This window comes from Pelophylax lessonae (genome assembly GCF_965119305.1).
Source record: "Pelophylax lessonae genome assembly, chromosome: 13".
NCBI classification, from domain to species: Eukaryota; Metazoa; Chordata; class Amphibia; order Anura; family Ranidae; genus Pelophylax; species Pelophylax lessonae.
In genome coordinates this window covers 208,117,137-208,137,236 of record NC_138780.1, presented here as the reverse complement: position 1 = coordinate 208,137,236, position 20,100 = coordinate 208,117,137, and the positions used below count along the sequence as shown (strand labels likewise).

The window sequence follows — 20,100 nt, the reverse complement described above, 5'->3', positions numbered from 1 at the left end:
AAAGGGGACTTTAAACGAAGCATTCGTGGTTTTGGGACAAACCGCAGTGGACAACATGCTAGATCTGTCCATCCTTTCAACCTCCTTAAGAGTGTCCATAAGAAAGGGACCTTCATAGCCTTTGTCAAGGAACCTGCCCGTAAGTACTTCAGCCTGCTTTCTGAAGTCCTCTTCATTGGTACAGTTTCTCTTGATTCTCATATAGTGTCCCTTCGGGACAGCACGAAGCCACGGACCATGATGGCAGCTGTCCGTGGGGATGTATGAATTCCGATCCGTCATTTTAAAGTAGGTATTGGTGATAAACCTATTACCATCACGTATGATGGTCAAATCAAGGAAATTGATAGACTCCTGGCTGGCCTCAAAGCTCAGCTGTATACCCCTGTCATTAAGATTGAGCTCTTCCAAATCAGATCTAGACCCATTCCATAGGAGGAGGACGTCATCGATGTACCTGGCCCAGAGCATGATCTGAGGCCTAGCACAACCATAGATGACGTCCTCCTCCCATTGGGCCATGAACAGGTTGGCCAGAGAGGGGGCATATTTAGCCCCCATTGCCACCCCTCTGTCCTGGCGATAATAACATCCCTCAAACCAAAAGTAGTTTGATCTGGTCGCAAACCGCAGAAGTTCCATAATGAATTGGATCTGGCGACTCGGGATCTCAGAATCACGGACCAGTGAGTCCTCCACAGCCTTAAGTCCCAGATCATGAGGAATAACCGAATATAAAGAGGCCACATCTGCGGTGACCAACCATAGTCCCTTGACTGGGACTAGCGAAGCCAGTGTATTAATAACATGCCTCGTATCCTTAATATACGAGGGAGTCAATTGCACCAAGGGCTGGAGGTATGAGTCAATATACTTCCCCACCGGGACGTAACCGAGTCAATGCCGCTGACTATGGGACGCCCCGGGGGGGAAGTAAGACTCTTATGCACCTTGGGCAGGTAGTAAATAATCGGCGTCCTCGGGCGCTTGGGTATTAGAAAGGCTTTTTCTTTCTTATTGATGATATTCAAAGCGAAGCCATTAGATACAATCCCATCCAGCTCTTTTTTATATTTGGACACTGGATCACCAGGGAGAGGGGTATAGGTATGCGTGTCGCCAAGGATGCGATGCATCTCTGCCAGATAGTCAGACCTATCCAGCACCACTATACCCCCCCCCCCCCCCCTTATCTGCAGGTCGGATAACTAGATCCTTATTTTGACATAAGGAATCAAGACCTTTCACTAGATCTTGATTCATCCTGTTTTTCCGCACCTGTATTTTATCCAAATCACGAATCACAACATCCCTGAAAACCCTAAGGGGCGCCGCCAAAGCCCCCGGAGGATTAAACAGGGATGCATTAGCAAGATTCGAATGTTGGAAGACTGTCGATATCGTGCCATTATTGCTAATGGGATTACTCAATAGATATTTTTGTATATTAATTTTCCTCACAAATTTGTGTATATCCATATAGGTTTGAAACTTATTAAGACATCTGGGAGGGGCAAACTTGAGGCCTTTATCTAATATACTCTGCTCAGGTTCAGAGAGGGCTTGGTGACTTAAATTAAAAATTCCTGCTCCACCTAAGTTCTTTTTCTGTCTCTTAGATTGTAGCCGCCTCCCCCCTCTGATTCCTCTGGGTTTTCTAATGGCCGCTTTAGCCCTTGCTTTGTCAGCGGAAAACCCCAGCCCGGATAACCGGGCTGTGAGGCAGGGGCGTAACTACAGGGGTTGCAGGGGTTGCAATCGCTACCGGGCCCCATGCTCCAGGGGGCCCGGTAGCAAACCAGTGGGTGAACTTCTAGGATCTCAAAGGTCACACTTGCGACCGGGCCCTGGCATTTCACCACTGTGGGGAGGCCCCAAGATTGCAGGAAGGGGGCCCACTGCAGAACTTGTGAAAGGATCCTGATGCGGGACCATAATAAAAGGCCATGCAATGAGATTAAAGAGCCCCAGGATTAGTGGGAAGAGCCCCGGGCTTGAAGGGAAGGGCCCCGGCCAGGGGTCTGGGGGGCCCTTCATGGTTTCTTGCATCGGGGCCCTGAAGGTTCTAGTTACGCCTCTGCTGTGAGGCCTCCGCTTGAGATGGTATCTCTGTTATTGCGGAGCTTCTTGATTCAGAAGTGCCCTGAGAGGGGAGGGGACCTGAATTGGACAGAGTCCCTTGGATGGTTCTCCCTCGGATGTTGGTTGTCTCTCAGTGGAAAAAACTGATTACTCGTAGAGACATTATATTGATAATCTGATCTTGATACATCACGCAAATTAGACCCATTACGTGCAGAGCCATTTTCATAGCCACGATTCCAATCGTTATGTTGTGGACCTGATCTCCATTGAGGAGTTTGCCCACCTCTTGGGCCATTCCATTGATAGGAACTTTCCCTCCAATGAGAGCCATTTTCAGAGTAGGGGGGGCGAGAGGGGGAGCTTGCTTCCCTAAAATCGGGTGACCAGTTACGATGTTGATTGTGGCTGTTGTACCCTTGTTTATTCCCACAGGGATTGCCCCTACCTCTCCCTCTCCCTCTCCCTCTGAAGGGAGATTTATGTGATTGATATTGGTTCCTAAAAGGCTGTATATGTGCACCGCCCTTTTGTGGTACCATTTGCTGGTCAGTATTAACAACTGTTACCTGAGGCAGTGCAGCCTTAGGGGGCTCTATGACCACTTTGAATATTTGTCATTTTTAGTGTATGCACTTTAGTGTACAGTAAAACCTTGGATTGCGAGCATAATTCGTTCTGGAAGCATGCTTGTAATCCAAAGCACTCTTATATCAAAGCAAATTTCCCCATAAGAAATAATGGAAACTCAGATGATTCGTTCCACAACCATTTATTCATAAGTCCTTCAGTTTATAGTCCATATAAAAAAATTATAGCATTGTGATAGGTTGCATAAAATGTCCATCCACAAATAGCCGCTTCCATAAGGGAATAAGAAGCAAAATCCAGCAGGAGCTACAGAGTATCAAAGAGAAGAGAGCGCCTCTAAGTGTAACAATATGGTTCCATTTAATGAAGGTCCAACATTTAGCAACTCACATGGTTGATGAATAAAACAGGCACATCTAAGTATGCAGGCATCCGGAGTAAAGCTGTCCACATAGACCATCTTCTGCACCGCCGGCTGCCAGTCTGTAATCCTGACCGGGAAGATCATCCTGCAGTAAAGCGATCTGAAAGCGAGGGGCAGCATGGGAGGGATGATGTAGATGGCGGTGCAGAGGATGGTCTATGTGGACAGCTTTACCCCGGATGCCTGCATCCTTAGATGTGCCTGTTCCAATCATCTACCATGTGAGTTGCTAAGTGTTGTACCTTCATTAAATTTAACCATATTGCTACACTTAGAGGCGCCTCTCTTCTTTTTTTATACTTAGCTGTGACTTGAGGCTACTTGTATACCAAGACATCGCTTGTATATCAAGTCAAAATTTATTAGAAAATTTAGCTTGTCTTGCAAATCGCTCTTAAACCAAGTTACTCTCAAACCAAGGTTTTTTTTTTTTTTTAAAACAGTGAGGTTTATTGAAACTTTTGGTACAATACAAAAATAAACCGTGCATTGAAACTGCGATCAGATTCATAACACACAGGGGTACAAAAATACAAATATACACAGTGATTAACACTTAGAAACAGAACAGACATAGTAAAAATAAGGCAGTAGTCAGTTACTTTCTGTCGGCCCAACACTCAAGCAGACAATATTGGGGCGGTCAGCATAAAGTAGTTACCCACTTCACTACTGAGCCGTATCAGGGCACTGCACCCATTTGTCCCAAATCTTGTTGAACTTCTGAGGGCACCCCCTATGTTTATATAAAAGTTTATGAAATGGGATGACACTATTAATTTCCTTAATCCACAATCCTAAAGTAGGAGGAGTAGGTCTCATCCACCGCCTGGCTATCAATTTACGTGCTATAAACAAAGTTTCCTGAAGAAATATGACAGTGGATTTGGGCATCTCTCCATCCGGATAGACCCCCAGGAGACACTCCTTAGGAGAGAGTTGTAGAGGAGACCCCATTTTGTCATGCAGAAATGTGACTACTTGTTGCCATAGAGTCTGTAATTGGGGACAGCTCCACAGTAGATGAAAGAAGGAAGCATCAGGGTCTCCGCACATAGGACAAGAGGGGACCAAGTCAGGGTGATATTTGGACAGTCTAAGTGGGGTGAGATAAGCCTGGTGTAATATAAAGGTCTGGGTTAGGCGATCCGACAGTTTTGGCGACACTCTGCGGCACGTCTCCAGGGCATCCTCCCATTCCTCATCCTCCATGGCCCCCACACTGCGCTCCCAGCGGGTCTTAAGTGCAAAAGCTAAAGTGGTCGAGGAAGGTGTGTGGAGCTCAGAGTAGAACATGGAAATGAGGTGACTGGGTTCAGTACTTTTAACAATCTCAAGGGTGGTAACCGATTCTATCTCAGGAGGACCGTCAGGGAATTGAGATCTATAGGCATGGGAGAGCTGTAAGTATCTGTAGTGCATGGGGCCCTGGAGCGCAAACTGGTCTCGCAGGGTCTCGTAAGACCGTAGACCAGTGGTCGTGGAGATATGGCTAAGGAGAAGAATACCCCTCCCACTCCATACCGACAGGTCAGGGATGGAGAGGAACTCACGCAATGTACTATTATGCCACAGAGGGGTGAATGTGTGGAATGGAGGGCACCGAAGCCTGGACGCAACCACCTCCCAGATCCGACAATAGTGATAGGAGAGATCTGGGGCACAGGGGCTCCGGCGAGCCCCTAAGGATAACTAGGAGGGGGTCCCCGAGGGGATGAGCCCACCCAGGGCAGAGCAGGGTCAAGAAGCGTTCTCTATCCGTTTTATCTATGTGAAAGAACTGGGACAACTGAGCTGCCAGATAGTACAGATTAAAATCCGGCAGGGCCAACCCCCCTAGATTTGTAGGATTCTTGAGTTTGCGCCAGGAGATCTTGTGCCGGTTAGCACCCCAAACAAAGGTCTTGAGGAGTGATTCCATCTGCTTAAACAGCTTGAGTGGCAGATAAATAGGAGAGTGCCATACAACATAGAGAATTTTGGGAAGGAGAACCATTTTAATTAAATTGACTCTACCCATCACTCCCAGAGGTAATTTGGACCATACTTGAATTTTAGCCTTAAGCAGAGGGAACAAGGGTTGAACGTTATCCCGGACATAATCTGCTGAGTTAGCTGTCACTTGAATCCCTAAGTATTTAATGCGGGATACACATTGTAGGGCCGGGTTTGCGGGGGCGATCGCCTGCGGGCTCTCGTCAAGCGGGAGAATTTGTGACTTATCCCAGTTTATCTGAAAACCGGAGAATCGTCCGTACCGTTCAATTAAAGAAAGGGCTGTGAGCAGGGATTCTCGAGAGTCTTCCAAATATAACAAAGTGTCATCAGCATACATGCTGATTTTCTCTTCCAGCGGTCCCTTACGTAGGCCACGAATCCCGGGATGTGCTCTAATGGCCATCGCCAGGGGTTCCGCGGCCAGGGCATACAGCAGGGGGGAGAGGGGGCACCCCTGTTGAGTGCCACGGGATAAAGGGAAGGCGGTCGACTGCCAGCCGTTGGCCAGGACCCTGGCCACCGGGCGCTATATAGAAGTTTGACCCACTTAATAAAATTAGGTCCAAAGCCGTATCGGTCCAGGCAGGTCCATAGAAATGGCCACTCTACCGAGTCGAATGCTTTAGCCGTGTCCAAGGAGACCACCACCCTGCCACCCATTCCGTCGTGTTGTGCCTGGAGATTCATGAATAACCGGCGAAGGTTAAATGAGGTGTTCCTCCCAGGCATGAACCCGGCCTGGTCCGAGTGTATGAGTGAAAGGATCACCTTGTTAAGACGGAGGGATAAAATTTTCGCAAGGATTTTAGTGTCTACTGGGAGCAAAGAGATGGGACGGTAAGACTCTGGGGCGTGTAAGTCCTTGCCCGGCTTGGGGATGAGCACAATTAGCGCCTCCCGCATAGAAGGGGGCAGGGCTGCATCTTTGAACAGAGATTGAAACAAAGCCAATAATTTAGGAGAAAGGAGTTCCGAATATTGGGAGAAGAATTCAATCGGGAGGCCATCTAGGCCGGGGGCCTTAGATCTAGGGAACTTGGACACGGCCGCTGCAATCTCCTCCACAGAGATGGGTGCCTCGAGGGTCGCCATCTGGTTGGGTGTCAAAGTGGGAAAGTCAATAGAGTCCAGAAAGTCATGCATGTCAGTGCAGTCAGCGGGGGCCTTAGAGGTGTAAAGTGTACTAAAAAATGATCGGAAACACTGTGTCACCGCAGCAGGATCAGTGATCTCATTACCCAGGTCATCCTTTAAAGTAATAACTACCGGGGGCCTATCCTCACAATGGACTAAATATGCGAGGAGTTTCCCCGCCCGCTCTCCATGTGCAAACAGATTCTGCTTCTGAAAAAACATCTTAGATTTCGCCTTCTCATATTCAAGTTGGGAAAGGACTTTAGAGGTCAATTTATACTGGGATTCATGTGTCGGAGTCGGATCCGCCATAAAGGCCTGTTCAGCTTCAATTAGATTTGTCGTTGCCCTGGAGATCTCCTCAGCAGCCCGCGCCCTAACAGCTTTGATTTTGGAAATCATAGTGGATCTGGCGAACAGTTTAAATGCCTCCCACACTGCAGCCGGGGAGGCAGTGCCCTCATTATCAGAGAAGAATTGTGTCCAGGTCCCCTCAATGTCGTTCCCATCAGACACCAAGGGGAGCCAGGCGGGATTCAGGCGCCAGGCCGGGGGAGGTCTATTGCAGGGCAAAGACAACAGTATCCAATAAGGGCAGTGATCAGACAGAGTCCGTGGGGCGAAGCCTGCCGCCAGTAACCTGGGGAGCAGGATTCGATACAACAATATCAGATCAATGCGTGACATAGAATGGTGTGCAGCCGAGAAACAGGAGTACGCACGCTGAGCGGGGTATTTGCTGCGCCAAGAGTCGGCCAAACCAAAGCTCTCCAACAATCGGGAGAACCTGGTCGGGGACGACCCCGGCGGCGCCTGGGAGGCGCCACCGGATCTATCCAGACCCGAGTCCATCACATTGTTAAAGTCGCCCAGCCAGATCACCGGGGCCCCCGGGCATTGTGCCATAAACGCCAATCCCTCCATTATAACCACAGCAGAGTAAGGGGGGGGCACATAGAAAGCCATCAGCAGCATCAATTCCCCATAGACTGACGTTTTGAGAAAGACATATCTACCCATTGGGTCAACCTGAGATCCTAGGAGCTGAAAATGTACCGATTTGGCCACCAGAAGCGCCACACCCCTGGAGTGCGAGCTATATGCAGAGTGCTGCACCCAGCCAACCCAGGGCCGTTTGAGAGACTGCTGTACGCGGCCCTCCAAATGTGTCTCCACCAGAACTATAATATCAGCCCGTACACGGCGTAAAACATTAAAGACAGCCGTCCGTTTAATCTTATCGCGCATACCCCTGACATTCCACGTCAACAATTTCAATGCGGCCATGGCAGGGGTAATACGGAGCGTGGAGCGGAGGCTCCCAGGATCTCAGGTAGTAAGGCCACAGAACTAACAATTCCACGGTCATACACTAGCATTAATAAACGGCAGCAAAAGAGCAGATAGTTATCACTTGAGGTCAATGTGCATAGAACAGAAACAGTATAGAGATTGTACCAAATATAAACTGTAAACAATGGTAATACCCCAATCCCCCCTCCCTGCCCTGCACCAACCCCAACTTGTGCGGGCATGTTCCCAAACAAGTGCCTCAACCAGAACAGGCCCACATGCGACTGGTAAAGAGCAAGATCAGGAGGCCAGGGACCCCCAGGATAGGCAGCAAAAATACAGCAAAATACAACTAGGACAAGCAAGGGGGCCCGGGGGCCCAGGTCCAACAGAAGTCGCAGGGGGCAACAGGGGAGTTGGGCACAAACACACGCCTTAGCGGGTGTAGGGGGCGAAAACCAACAGGTGTATCGCTGGGTAGCAAAGCCTATGGGCAGGTGGAAGTCCATAGGAAGAGAACAGAGAAATCAGTTCCATCTGTGGAGCTAGGGCGCTCCGCCGGTCAAGCACAGGAGCAGTAGTGCAGGGAAATGAGGGGGGAGGGGGGGAAGGGGGATGCAAAGTCTTGAGTTCCGCAGGATCTACAAAACCCCCTCCACCTCTGCAGCAGCGTAAGGCATAGGCAATCAGGGAGAAAGTATCATGAAGTCGCCAGGGCAAGGTGGTCAGGCTCTAGCTTCCAGTCCTTCTAACCAGGAGATGGCGGCTTCCGGATCCTCAAAGAAGTGGGCTCGGTCCTCACCCTCCACTCTAAGACGGGCCGGATACAACATAGAGTATTTGATATTCTTGATACGCAGCCTGCGTTTGACCTCCAAAAAGCTCTTGCGGCGCCTCTGGACCTCAGCAGAGAAGTCGGGGAAAATCGCTATTTTGTGATTTCCAAATGGAATGTTCCCCTTAACTCTGGCCAGGCGTAATATGGCATCCCTGTCCCGATAGTTCAGGAATTTAGCGATGAACGTGCGGGGGGGTGCACCCTGAGGGGGGGGCGCCCTGAGAGGCGATGTGCACGTTCCACAACAAAAGTGGGTGAGAAGGATTCTCTGCCATATGTCTGAGTGAGCAATTGTTCCAAATAGGATGAGGGGTCTGCACCTTCAGAGCCCTCAGGGAGGCCAATGAACCGCAGGTTACAGCGGCGCAGCCTATTCTCCATGTCATCTTGTTTTTGGAGGATAAGGTGTACTTGTTGCTGCAGCCTGTCTGAGGAGCTTTGCAATGGGGGGAGGGAGTCTTCCACCTCGCTAAGTCTGTGTTCAGCCTCACCAACTCTGTCCCTTAGCTTCTGCATATCCTGACGCATCAGTGATATATCTACCTTCACCTCCTCGATTTTAGTTGTCAGCATGGTCTGGCAAGTGGCAATCGCTTCCAACACCTTGGATGTAGCAGGGCTCTCCGGCTCCTCCACCACAAGCGACGGGCCGGCGCCATCTTGGATCGGGGCCTCCTTCTCCAGCCTCCGGAATGCAGCTAGTTTAGCCGCAGCTTCAGAGCCTTTCTTCGGCGGAGACATGCGGAGGTCGGTGCCGCGGGTGTGTGGGAGGTGAAGGGAGGATTATCGTGCCCGGAGGGCTGCAGGATTAGCGGTAAAGGATATCGGTCCGGCGGAGCTCCTCTCACACACGTCCTCTCACATGCTGCGCCAGGCCACCTCAAACCAAGGTTTTACTGTATTTACTTTATATGCCTTAATGGTTAAATTTATTTTTCCATTATGAGGAGTTGATAGTAACCAGATTGTGGCATATATTCGTGGATATGATAAATTTTCATTTGTATCCTTTAGCTGATCTTTGTGGAGGCTACTCTGGCTGGATCCTTATCTGTTGATGTTTTTAGTGGATAATAAAATGTTTTAAAATTTGTTTAGCAATTCGGGGCATTCCCGGATTAATTTTGCACCTGTGCCTTCCATTGATCTGGTTGACATGGCCGCTGTGTATATTTTGCCCTTATTTGTCCGGCTATTCCCAGACTAGCGATGGCGCCCGCGGCTTCTCTCATCCAGAAGGACGCGGCCGCTACGCTTGTACTGCACTGTGGGACTTCCAGAGTCCAATATGGCGCCGACCGCTTCCGACTTCCGGATGGGGCGGATGCCTCTGTTGGTATATCAGTAGTGACCCAGCACGCCGCCCGCATCCCCATGAAGACGTTAGTTGTAACGAAACGTACGTAGGGAAGGCGTGCTGACGTCACTACTCTACATCCGGAAGCCGGGCGGCGGCGGTGTTTTTGAATCCTTTGACAAGCGCACATTATCTGAGATACTGTAAGTGCATTTCTGTATATATTTAATAAATGGTATTAGACTATCTGCACTATTGTGGCCTTTCCTCTTTGCATACTATCCGTAATTCCGGAACAAGTGGCCGGTATTATTCTTGCTGGATGTGGCGATTCAGGAGAGGTGGCCCCTTCTGCAGCAGGCTTGCTTGAGAGTGTTTAATGCTGATTATTTTCCTGCATTTGGTAAGCGCATTAGCATGCTCCACTGTGGCTGATTTGAAGTGACCCTTGGTGGCGGATTCATCATCTTTTTCATCTGCACTTTGGAACCTTTTCTTCTTGGACTGTCCTACTGAATGCATATGTCATCTGTGCCATTTTTGTTTGGACTTCCTTAATGATCTCTGAGTAATACTGATTGACTTTCAGGGTATCATCTGTGTAGCGCAGCTTTTCTATCCATACATCTACCCATAGTGATTCCCACTGCAGCTTTTTATTTGTATAGCTTAGCGCAGTTATTAACTTTCTACATTTACCTGTGCCTAATGCAGATTTTGCATTCTAATAGACTTGCATAGGTAGGGAAAACCTATTTGAAGCAAGCAAAAGCCTCTCAAGGCAGCTTAGGGTCTATTCACACCAGCATTGGTGAAGCCTAAAGAGGAAGGGGTGTGGTTTGCAGATGACAGGGGGGGTGTCTTAAACCGGAAGGGGTGTGGCCTTGGCAGGAAGGGTCAAATTTAAAATAGGGGGTGCACGGGTTTAGTCAGGCCTAGGGCAGCACAAAACCTAAATACACCACTGATTATGGAGAGATGGAGAAGGGGTGTGGCACTGTGGCAGTAGGCGGGGCTATGAAGTAGTAATATACACATTGACATTGGAAAAGGGGTGTGGCACTGTGGTAATGGGTGGGGCTATGAAGTAGTAATATTATGACATTATGGAGAGACATTATGGAGAGATGGAGAAGGGGTGTGGCACTGTGGAAGTGGGCGGGGCCAAGAAGCAGCAACATACACATTGACATTGGAAAAGGGGTGTGGCACTGTGGTAATGGGTGGGGCTATGAAGTAATAATAAACACATTGACATTATGGAGAGATGGAGAAGGGGTGTGGCACTGTGGTAATGGGCGGGGCTAGGAAGTAGTAATATACACATTGACATTATGAAGAGATGGAGAAGGGGTGTGGCAGTGGGCGTGGTTATGAAGTAGTAATATACACGTTGACATTATGGAGAGATGGAGAAGGGGTGTGGCACTGTGGTAATGGGCGGGGCTAGGAAGTAGTAATATACACATTGACATTATGAAGAGATGGAGAAGGGGTGTGGCAGTGGGCGTGGTTATGAAGTAGTAATATACATATTGACATAATGAAGAGACGGAGAAGGGGGTGTGGCACCGTGGGAGGGGCCGGGATAGGATTACAGCGACAATGGGTGAAAGGAGGGGCGTGGCACAGGGACAATAAGCGGGGCGGTGATGGCGGCTCCTCCCTCCTCTATAGCGCTGTGTAATGCTGCGGCAGGAGTGATGCATGCCGGGAGTTGTAGTTCCGTTCCCGTCCAAGGCTCGGCCGTAGCAGTGTGAGAAAACTACAATCCCAGCATCCCCTTCACCTCAGTGACTTGTCCCCGCCTACATTTCCTGTCTATGTCCCCTCCTCGGCCCCTCCCCCCTCCTTCTCATTCGTCCACCATGCCTTTCCTCCTCCCATTCACGTACCCGGCCTCTCCTCCCCTTCCTCCTGGTTTGTGGAGCCGGTGTTTCCTCCTCCCCCTCGGCTTGTCCGGCCCCTCCTCCTCCTATGTCTATGTCCCGGTCCCCGCCCGCTGCCGTCACTCTCCGGGAGATCGGTGGACGGTGAGGATCGGAGTGATGGCGGATCCGGGCGGAGCGGAGGACAGTGCGGGGGGGAATCTGGAGGTATCGGCGGTGCAGAACGTGGCGGACCCCTCCGTCCTACAGAAATATATCCGGAAATTGGTGCCGCTGCTGCTGGAGGATGGCGGGGAGGTGCCGGCGGCTCTGGAGTCCGCGCTGGAGGAGAAGAGCGCCCTGGAACAGATGAGGAAATTCCTCTCCGAGCCGCAGGTCTACACCGTGCTGGTAGAGAGGAGCACACTGAAGGGTGAGCCGGGGGCGGGGCTCCGGGGGAAGAGGCGGGGCCATCCGCTGTCACTGAGCCGCCGCCTGTCACAAGGCCGCAGAGTGATGATTGCTCCTCCCACCACAGGGGGCGCTGTGATCTCCCGGCACAGAGCGGATCTCCGATAACAGGCCGCACTCCAATCCCTACTGCTCATCCCTCCCTACTGCTCATCCCCGCCCTTCCCCCCTCCCTACCTCTCACCCCCCCCTCCCTACTTCTCATCCCCCCCTTCCCCCTCCCTACTTCTCACCCCCCCTTCCCCCTCCCTACTTCTCATCCCCCCTCCTCCCTACTTCTCATCCCCCCCCCCTCCTTCTCATCCCCCCCCCCTCCTTCTTCTCATCCCCCCCCCTCCTTCTTCTTCTCATCCCCCCCCCTCCTTCTTCTTCTCATCCCTCCCCCCTCCTTCTTCTCATCCCCCCCCCTCTCCTTCTTCTCATCCCCCCCCCCCTCCTTCTCATCCGATCCGCATGGATGTGAACCGTGGTCACTGAGAATGAGAAGCGGCGATTCCTCTGTCCTGGAAATATCACTGCTGTGTTCAGCCATCACCCCTCCCCCACCGCACGCAATGCAGAGATCCTGGCTGCTTCTCTTCCCAATTCTTTCAGTAGTGGCAACTTTTTATTTTCCCATCTCTGAGGGAGATTCATCCTCGGCTCTGACAGCGTTTATACAGTAGAAGGTTTTTTTGTGGGGGGGGGGGGGGGAGGGGTGTTATTAACCAATTAAGGACCAGGACTATTTCTGCCACTTACAAGTTATCCACCTGCCGCCCCCTGCGGATCTACTGCGACAGGCTGGGCCGGCTGCATGAATCACCGTACCTGCATGGCGATCTGCGGGAACGATCCTGGGGGTGCGCGGCCCCCCTTAGCCTGCGGGGGAGCTGATAGACGAGGCCACCCCCCCCCCCCAATCACTCCCCACCCAGAGAGAACCGCAGATCGTTCTTCTCCCTGGAATGATCACAGAGCTCCTCCTATTTAGGATCACAGGTCTCTGTGTGTTGATTCCATAAGCCCCTCACCCACACAGTTAGAAAACACCCCCTAGGCATACATTTAACCCTTTGATTGGCTCTGGGTTAACCCCTTCCCTGCCAGTCTTATTATTACAGTAACAGTGCATATTTATAGCACTGATTACTGTAGTAATGTCACTGGTACCCCCAAAAGTGTCAGAAATGTCAGTCAGGGGTCCGATCTGTCCGCCGCAATGTCGCAGTCCCACAAAAATCGCAGATCGCCGCCATTACTAGTAAAATAAAATAAAAACAATAAAATAACAGAAATCTTTCCCGTAGTTTGTAGATGTGATAACTTTTCCGCAAACCAATCAAAATACATTTAGTGCGATTTTTTTCTTTTTTGCCAAAATATGTAGCAGAAAACAAATTGGCCTAAAATGATAAAAAAAGGACGTAGCCCCCCCCCCCCTCTATTCCCCCCCCCCCCCCCTCCATTCTCCCACCCTCCACTAATGCCGGTGTAGCGTGAGAATTACCTACCCCGTGAGAATTACCTACCCCTCGTCACTTCCGGCCAGGAACAGCTGAGCAGCGCAGCAGTGCGCATGCTCACAGGGCCGGATACCTAAAGGGACGACAGAGGAGCTGACTAGTGCGCATGCGCACTAGTATGGAAATAGGACGGTGTACCGTGGGAAAAACCTACCCACGCGGCGGTTAAATAAAACAGCGGGGTTGCAATACGAATCATCTCCGCTCCTGTGGCTGTCACTTCCCTGCTCTCGGCAAGTAAATATAAAAGCGGCTGGCGTCTCCGTGATTTATGTTTACATACACCCGCCGCCGCTTTTATATTTACTTGCCGAGAGCAGGGAAGTGACAGCCACAGGAGCGGAGATGATTCGTATTGCAGCCCAGTTGTTTTAATGTAACGGCTGCATTCCATACAGTGCCGTGAACCGGAAGTGACGAGGGGTAGGTTTTTCTCACGGGTAGGTAATTCTCACGGAACACCGGGGCTGTGTGGGTGATCTGGTGCACCTCCTGGGGTGGGGGAGGGGCTCTATTCTGGCGATAGGGACATGGGGGTGCGCCGCTGGCGATCGGCTGCACATGGGGGGGGGGGTACCTGGTGGGGGCCCCCCATCCTGCCTGTGCTGAGGCCCTAGAGATGCCTCATGGGGCCGCCATTTTGTTGTAGCCTTTGTGCTGCAATGCATGGCAGGCATTTTGCAGTGGTCTGCCATAGAAAACAGTGGCGGCCATGACAGTGGAGCCCTATTTTGGTGGTGGGAGCCCCTCCTCCCCACCTGATCCTCTCTCTGAGGCTGTGGGGCCCTCCAGGTCCCAACCATCCATCGATGCACTGACGGCGGTCCTGGAGTATTTTGTGTCCCGGAGGGCTTTTGGGCGACAGGCTGGCAAAAAAGTGCCCCCCCCCCCCCCCCGCCTCATCTGTCCCCTCAGATCCTAAATCTGATTCGGCTGCCACAGACGTGGGTCACCCTGCATGGATCTGCGACCCCCCAAGCCCTGAATCCTCGGATAGTGAGGAGGATTCCTCCACTTCTGCAACCGCGCAGGGAAATGCGCTGGAGGATGCAACTGCGACGGAGGCGCCGGTCACCTTTGGCACTCGGAAGCCATGCAGAGCGGTGAAGGGGTTTCCTTTCCCTTCTGATTTTCACAGAAATGTTACCACAGAGGGGGGGACCAAAGCCTCCCCTTGGGGGTCCCTAAGCGCTTTGCTAGGCAATACCCCTATAAAGAATCCCTTCTAAGAAGTGGCCTGAGCCACCGGTGGTGAACCCTCCGCTTTTCAGATTAAACAAGGCAGCCATGATTCCGATTGAAGTCCCCAGACTTTAAGGACCCCGGTGACAGGAAGGCGGGGCCCGCAGACTGTGGCCCCCAGTATGTACACCCCGGCTGGTTGGGTAATGAGGCCGGTATTCACCATTGCCCTGGTGTCACAGAGTGGGCTTAGCTCCTACGCTGTGGCCTGGAGGCAGTGGCGTACCAATAGGGGGGGCGGGGGGGCGGTCCGCCCCGGGTGCCACACATTAGGGGGGTGTCAGGGAAGATCAGGGTGACACCCGGGGCCGGCCGCCAGACTGCTTCCACCGCGGAGGAGGAGGAACTGTTTAAAGCAGAGAGGATGTGAGAGACTCACTGTCACTCCCGAGCCCTGAATACACAACGATCGGCGGGCGCTGCCGGTTAATGAGAAGGCGATTGGTTGCTAGGACCGCCTACCAACCAATCACCTGCTCATTAACTAGCATAGTAACTTCTGCAGTTCCCGCCGAGGCGCCGATCGCTGTGTATTCAGGGCTCGGGAGTGACAGTGAGTCTCTCACATCCTCTGCTTTAAACAGCTCCTCCTCCTCCGCTCTCCTCCTAAAAAGGTAGGGAGGGGGGGGGAGCGGGGGTTGTATTGTAAAGGGGTTCTTTGGAGGGGGGGGCTTTGTATTGTAAAGGGGTTATATTGGGGGGCTGTGTAATGTAAAGGGTTGTATGGGGGGATGGGGGCTGTGTAATGTAAAGGGTTGTATGGGGGGATGGGGGCTGTGTAATGTAAAGGGGTCCATGGGGGGATGGGGGCTGTGTAATGTAAAGGGGTCCAGGGGTAAGGGGGCTGTGTATTGTAAAGGGGTCCAAGGGTAAGGGGGCTGTGTAATGTAAAGGGGTCCAGGGGTAAGGGGGCTGTGTAATGTAAAGGGGTCCAGGGGTAAGGGGGCTGTGTAATGTAAGGGGGCTGTGTAATGTAAAGGGGTCCAGGGGTATGGGGGCTGTGTAATGTAAAGGGGTCCAGGGGTAAGGGGGCTGTGTAATGTAAAGGGGTCCAGGGGTAAGGGGGCTGTGTAATGTAAAGGGGTCCAGGGGTAAGGGGGCTGTGTAATGTAAAGGGGTCCAGGGGTAAGGGGGCTGTGTAATGTAAAGGGGTCCAGGGGTAAGGGGGCTGTGTAATGTAAAGGGGTCCAGGGGTATGGGGGCTGTGTAATGTAAAGGGGTCCAGGGGTAAGGGGGCTGTGTAATGTAAAGGGGTCCAGGGGTAAGGGGGCTGTGTAATGTAAAGGGGTCCAGGGGTAAGGGGGCTGTGTAATGTAAAGGGGTCCAGGGGTATGGGGGCTGTGTAATGTAAAGGGGTCCAGGGGTAAGGGGGCTGTGTAATGTAAAGGGGTCCAGGGGTAAGGGGGCTGTGTAATGTAAAAGGGGGTCTCCATACATTTTACACGTGACACGTCAATGGGCAGTTCGTCGCCTGGGGAGGGGGGGTGCCAGATATAGGATCCGCCCCGGGTGGCAAATGCTCTAGGTTCGCCCCTGCCTGGAGGGAGAAAAGCCCCCCCTCCCCTGCCTTTGCTGTGCTGGTCCAGGTGTTGCAGTGTTCCTGTGATGCCTCTTTGGATGCGGCTCCCCCTAGTGGCTCGGCTCTGTTAGGACAGCGATGTTCTTCTGACTGAATTCTGTTCTTTTCTTCCACAGAGGATGTCGGGGATGAAGGAGAAGAGGAGAGAGAATTCATCTCTTACAACGTCAGCATTGATATTCACTACGGACTGAAATCCAACAGGTAATACAATGTATCCTCTTCTAGAATCACCCATCAATGATCGCCCATCAATGATCACCCATCAATGATCACCCATCAATGATCTCTGATCTCTGTATTGGTCAGAGAAGATTTGTTGGTGATGTAATCTGCTGACCGGGAAAGAATACAAATAAAAAACTTGGGATGTTATATTTTTTTTTTTTTTTTTTATTGATACTTTTTTTTAATTTTTATTTCAGTTACTTATTTAGCGCTGTCAATTTGTACATTCACATCAGTCCCTGCCCTCAAGGAGCTTACAATCTAACTCGCATGCATTCATACATACACAGTAGGGCCAATTTTTTTATACAGGATCCAATTAACCTCCCAGCTTGTCTTTGGAGTGTGGGAGGAAACCGGAGTACCCGGAGGAAACCCGCACAGGGAGAACATGCAAACTCCAGGCAGGTAGTGTTGTGGTTGGGATTTGAACCAGCGACCCTCTTGCTGCTCGGTGAAAGTGCTAACCACTGTGCCGCCCAACCACTACACCACTGTGCTGCCCCTTTAACCTCTTCCAGACCATGTAATGGCCGAATGACTATGACAGGGCGGTGGCACATTTCTGGGGGGGGGGGGGTCTATTGATGACCTCCCAGAACCCTGCCGCGTGCGTCCTTTGGACACAGCTGATCACAGATCAAGGTAAAAGGCCAATCACAGCAGCCTTTACCATGTGATCAATTGTGTCCAATCACAGCTCATCACATGTAAACAAATGCCGATTATCAGCATTTCCTTTCCTCAGCGCTGTCAGTGTCTGAGGAAAGGAAAGCTGATAACAGATTTTCCTGTGACCGGGTACATTTAAGCCCCGTACACACGTACTGATTGTCGGCCGTAAATATTCGGCCGACTGTAGGCTTGTTAGTATGATGCTTCCGACAGCCGACAGCGCATTTTCGGCCGAACAGAATCTGTCGTGCAAGCATTAAAATTTTTGTTGGCCAACACCAGAACAGCCGATTGTTCGTCAGTAATGCCCCGTACACACGTGCAGATTATCTGAAGACTTTTGTCTGCAGACTTACCAAAACCAGATAATATGAGGTCAAACCTAAACACTTTCAATTTGTATGCAATCCGGCCGGCCCTTCACTACATAGAAAAGGTAAATCTGCAGATAATCTGCACGTGTGTACGGGGCATCAGTACAGATTTCGGCCGACAGACAGCCGATTAGCAAGACTGGGCATGCTCAGAAAACAAAAAAGACAAGGAAAGTTAACCATCACATGACATCACTTCTGCAGTTGGCTGTTGTTGGCCGCCAAAATTTGTGTGCAGTTTTCAACAGATATGACAGCCCTGGACAAAAGATGGCGATCGTTCGGCCGACGATCGGTACGTGTGTACGAGGCTTTACACTGATCATCGCTGCTACCTCATCCCCGCACATCGGTGAAGAAAACTTGTTTGAACATTTTTATGAAAAATGAAGAGAGGGTATGTTTTTTTTTTTTCACTGTTTAGAAAAAAAAAGGAACAAAAACCCGGCAGTGTTGATTATTTTATATATATAATGAAAAGAAGGTTCTATTTGTGTGATGAAAAAATGTTGTATGGGTACGGTGTTGCATGACCTCACAATCATTCAGAGCGTGAGAGCGCTGAATATTGGCCTGGGTGCATGTATAAGGTATAAGTGCCCGGCATCGAAGAGGTTACCTTGCTTTTTAAAAATCGGGCAATTATGACGTAATACACACGTGTGTGTGTGTGTGTGTGTGTGTGTGTGTGTGTGTGTGTTAAAACTGGTTTCCACCCAAGACTTGCTGTTTTTAATAATGTGACCCCCTTTGCTGGATTTGCTTTGTTGCAGTTTGGCGTTTATTAAACGCACGCCTGTTATTGATGCCGACAAACCGATCTCCTCTCAGCTGAGAGTGCTGACACTGAGCGAGGATTCTCCGTATGAGACCTTACACTCCTTCATCAGCAACGCCGTCGCCCCTTTCTTCAAATCTTACATCCGAGAATCGGGGAAAGCCGACAGGTAATTGTAACGTGACCGGACTGGTGGGCGGGTTCTTAGAATGTCATTCATTAGGGCAGCAAACAACAATGTATCGTGTCGTCACTGCGCCCTCCTGTGCCCTCTCCTGTGTGCTGTGCCCGCCCTCCTGTGTGCTGTGCCCGCCCTCCTGTGTGCTGTGCCCGCCCTCCTGTGTGCTGTGCCCGCCCTCCTGTGTGCTGTGCCCGCCCTCCTGTGTGCTGTGCCCGCCCTCCTGTGTGCTGTGCCCGCCCTCCTGTGTGCTGTGCCCCCTCTCCTGTGTGCTGTGCCCCTCTCCTGTGTGCTGTGCCCCCTCTCCTGTGTGCTGTGCCCCCTCTCCTGTGTGCTGTGCGCCCTCTCCTGTGTGCTGTGCGCCCTCTCCTGTGTGCTGTGCGCCCTCTCCTGTGTGCTGTGCGCCCTCTCCTGTGTGCTGTGCGCCCTCTCCTGTGTGCTGTGCGCCCTCTCCTGTGTGCTGTGCCCCCTCTCCTGTGTGCTGTGCGCCCTCTCCTGTGTGCTGTGCGCCCTCTCCTGTGTGCTGTGCGCCCTCTCCTGTGTGCTGTGCGCCCTCTCCTGTGTGCTGTGCGCCCTCTCCTGTGTGCTGTACGCCCCTCTCCTGTGTGCTGTGCGCCCTCTCCTGTGTGCTGTGCGCCCTCTCCTGTGTGCTGTGCGCCCTCTCCTGTGTGCTGTGCGCCCTCTCCTGTGTGCTGTGCGCCCTCTCCTGTGTGCTGTGCGCCCTCTCCTGTGTGCTGTGCGCCCTCTCCTGTGTGCTGTGCGCCCTCTCCTGTGTGCTGTGCGCCCTCTCCTGTGTGCTGTGCCCCCTCTCCTGTGTGCTGTGCCCCCTCTCCTGTGTGCTGTGCGCCCTCTCCTGTGTGCTGTGCGCCCTCTCCTGTGTGCTGTGCGCCCTCTCCTGTGTGCTGTGCGCCCTCTCCTGTGTGCTGTGCGCCCTCTCCTGTGTGCTGTGCGCCCTCTCCTGTGTGCTGTGCGCCCTCTCCTGTGTGCTGTGCGCCCTCTCCTGTGTGCTGTGCCCCCTCTCCTGTGTGCTGTGCCCCCTCTCCTGTGTGCTGTGCCCCCTCTCCTGTGTGCACTGCACTTTCTTCTAATTTAGTAAGTCCATACACCCCCAGAACATGTCCGTCTGTTGTGCTTCTGTGTTGTGGCTGGTTTTGTACCATGTAATGAGACATTGTCCACTGTTGTCACTATTAGAAACCTTCCTTCCTCCTTCTTTCCTCCTTCTTCTTCTTCTTTCTTCTTCTTTCTTCTTCTTCTTCTTCTTCTTCTTCTTCTTCTTCTTCTTCTTCTTCTTCTTCTTCTTCTTCTTCTTCTTTCTTCTTCTTCTTCTTCTTCTTCTTCTTTTCTTCTTTTCTTCTTCTTCTTTCTTTCTTCTTCTTCTTCTTCTTTCTTCTTCTTCTTCTTCTTCTTCTTCTTCCTTCTTCTTCTTCTTCTTCTTCTTCTTCTTCTTCTTTCTTCTTCTTCTTCTTCTTCTTTCTTCTTCTTCTTCTTCTTCCTTCTTCTCTTTCTTTTCCTTCTTCTTCTTCTTCTTCTTCTTCTTCTTCT

The 20,100-nt window shown here is 51.3% G+C and overlaps 1 protein-coding gene across 3 annotated transcripts in view; it reads left to right on the top strand.

The window, feature by feature from the left end:
* Positions 1-11,705: 11,705 nt before the first annotated feature.
* DYNC1H1 (dynein cytoplasmic 1 heavy chain 1) overlaps positions 11,706-20,100 on the top strand; it is a gene marked incomplete at its 5' end in the record, with an annotated part of 112,337 nt that continues 103,942 nt past the window's right edge. For all 3 annotated transcript variants that reach the window (XR_014226067.1, XM_082275242.1, XM_082275241.1), the window contains 3 exons: positions 11,706-11,958; positions 16,439-16,526; positions 18,373-18,546. Coding sequence is in view for 2 of the 3 variants with exons in the window: in XM_082275242.1 (XP_082131368.1) it covers positions 11,706-11,958; positions 16,439-16,526; positions 18,373-18,546 (515 nt within the window). The remainder of the gene's footprint in view (positions 11,959-16,438; positions 16,527-18,372; positions 18,547-20,100) is intronic.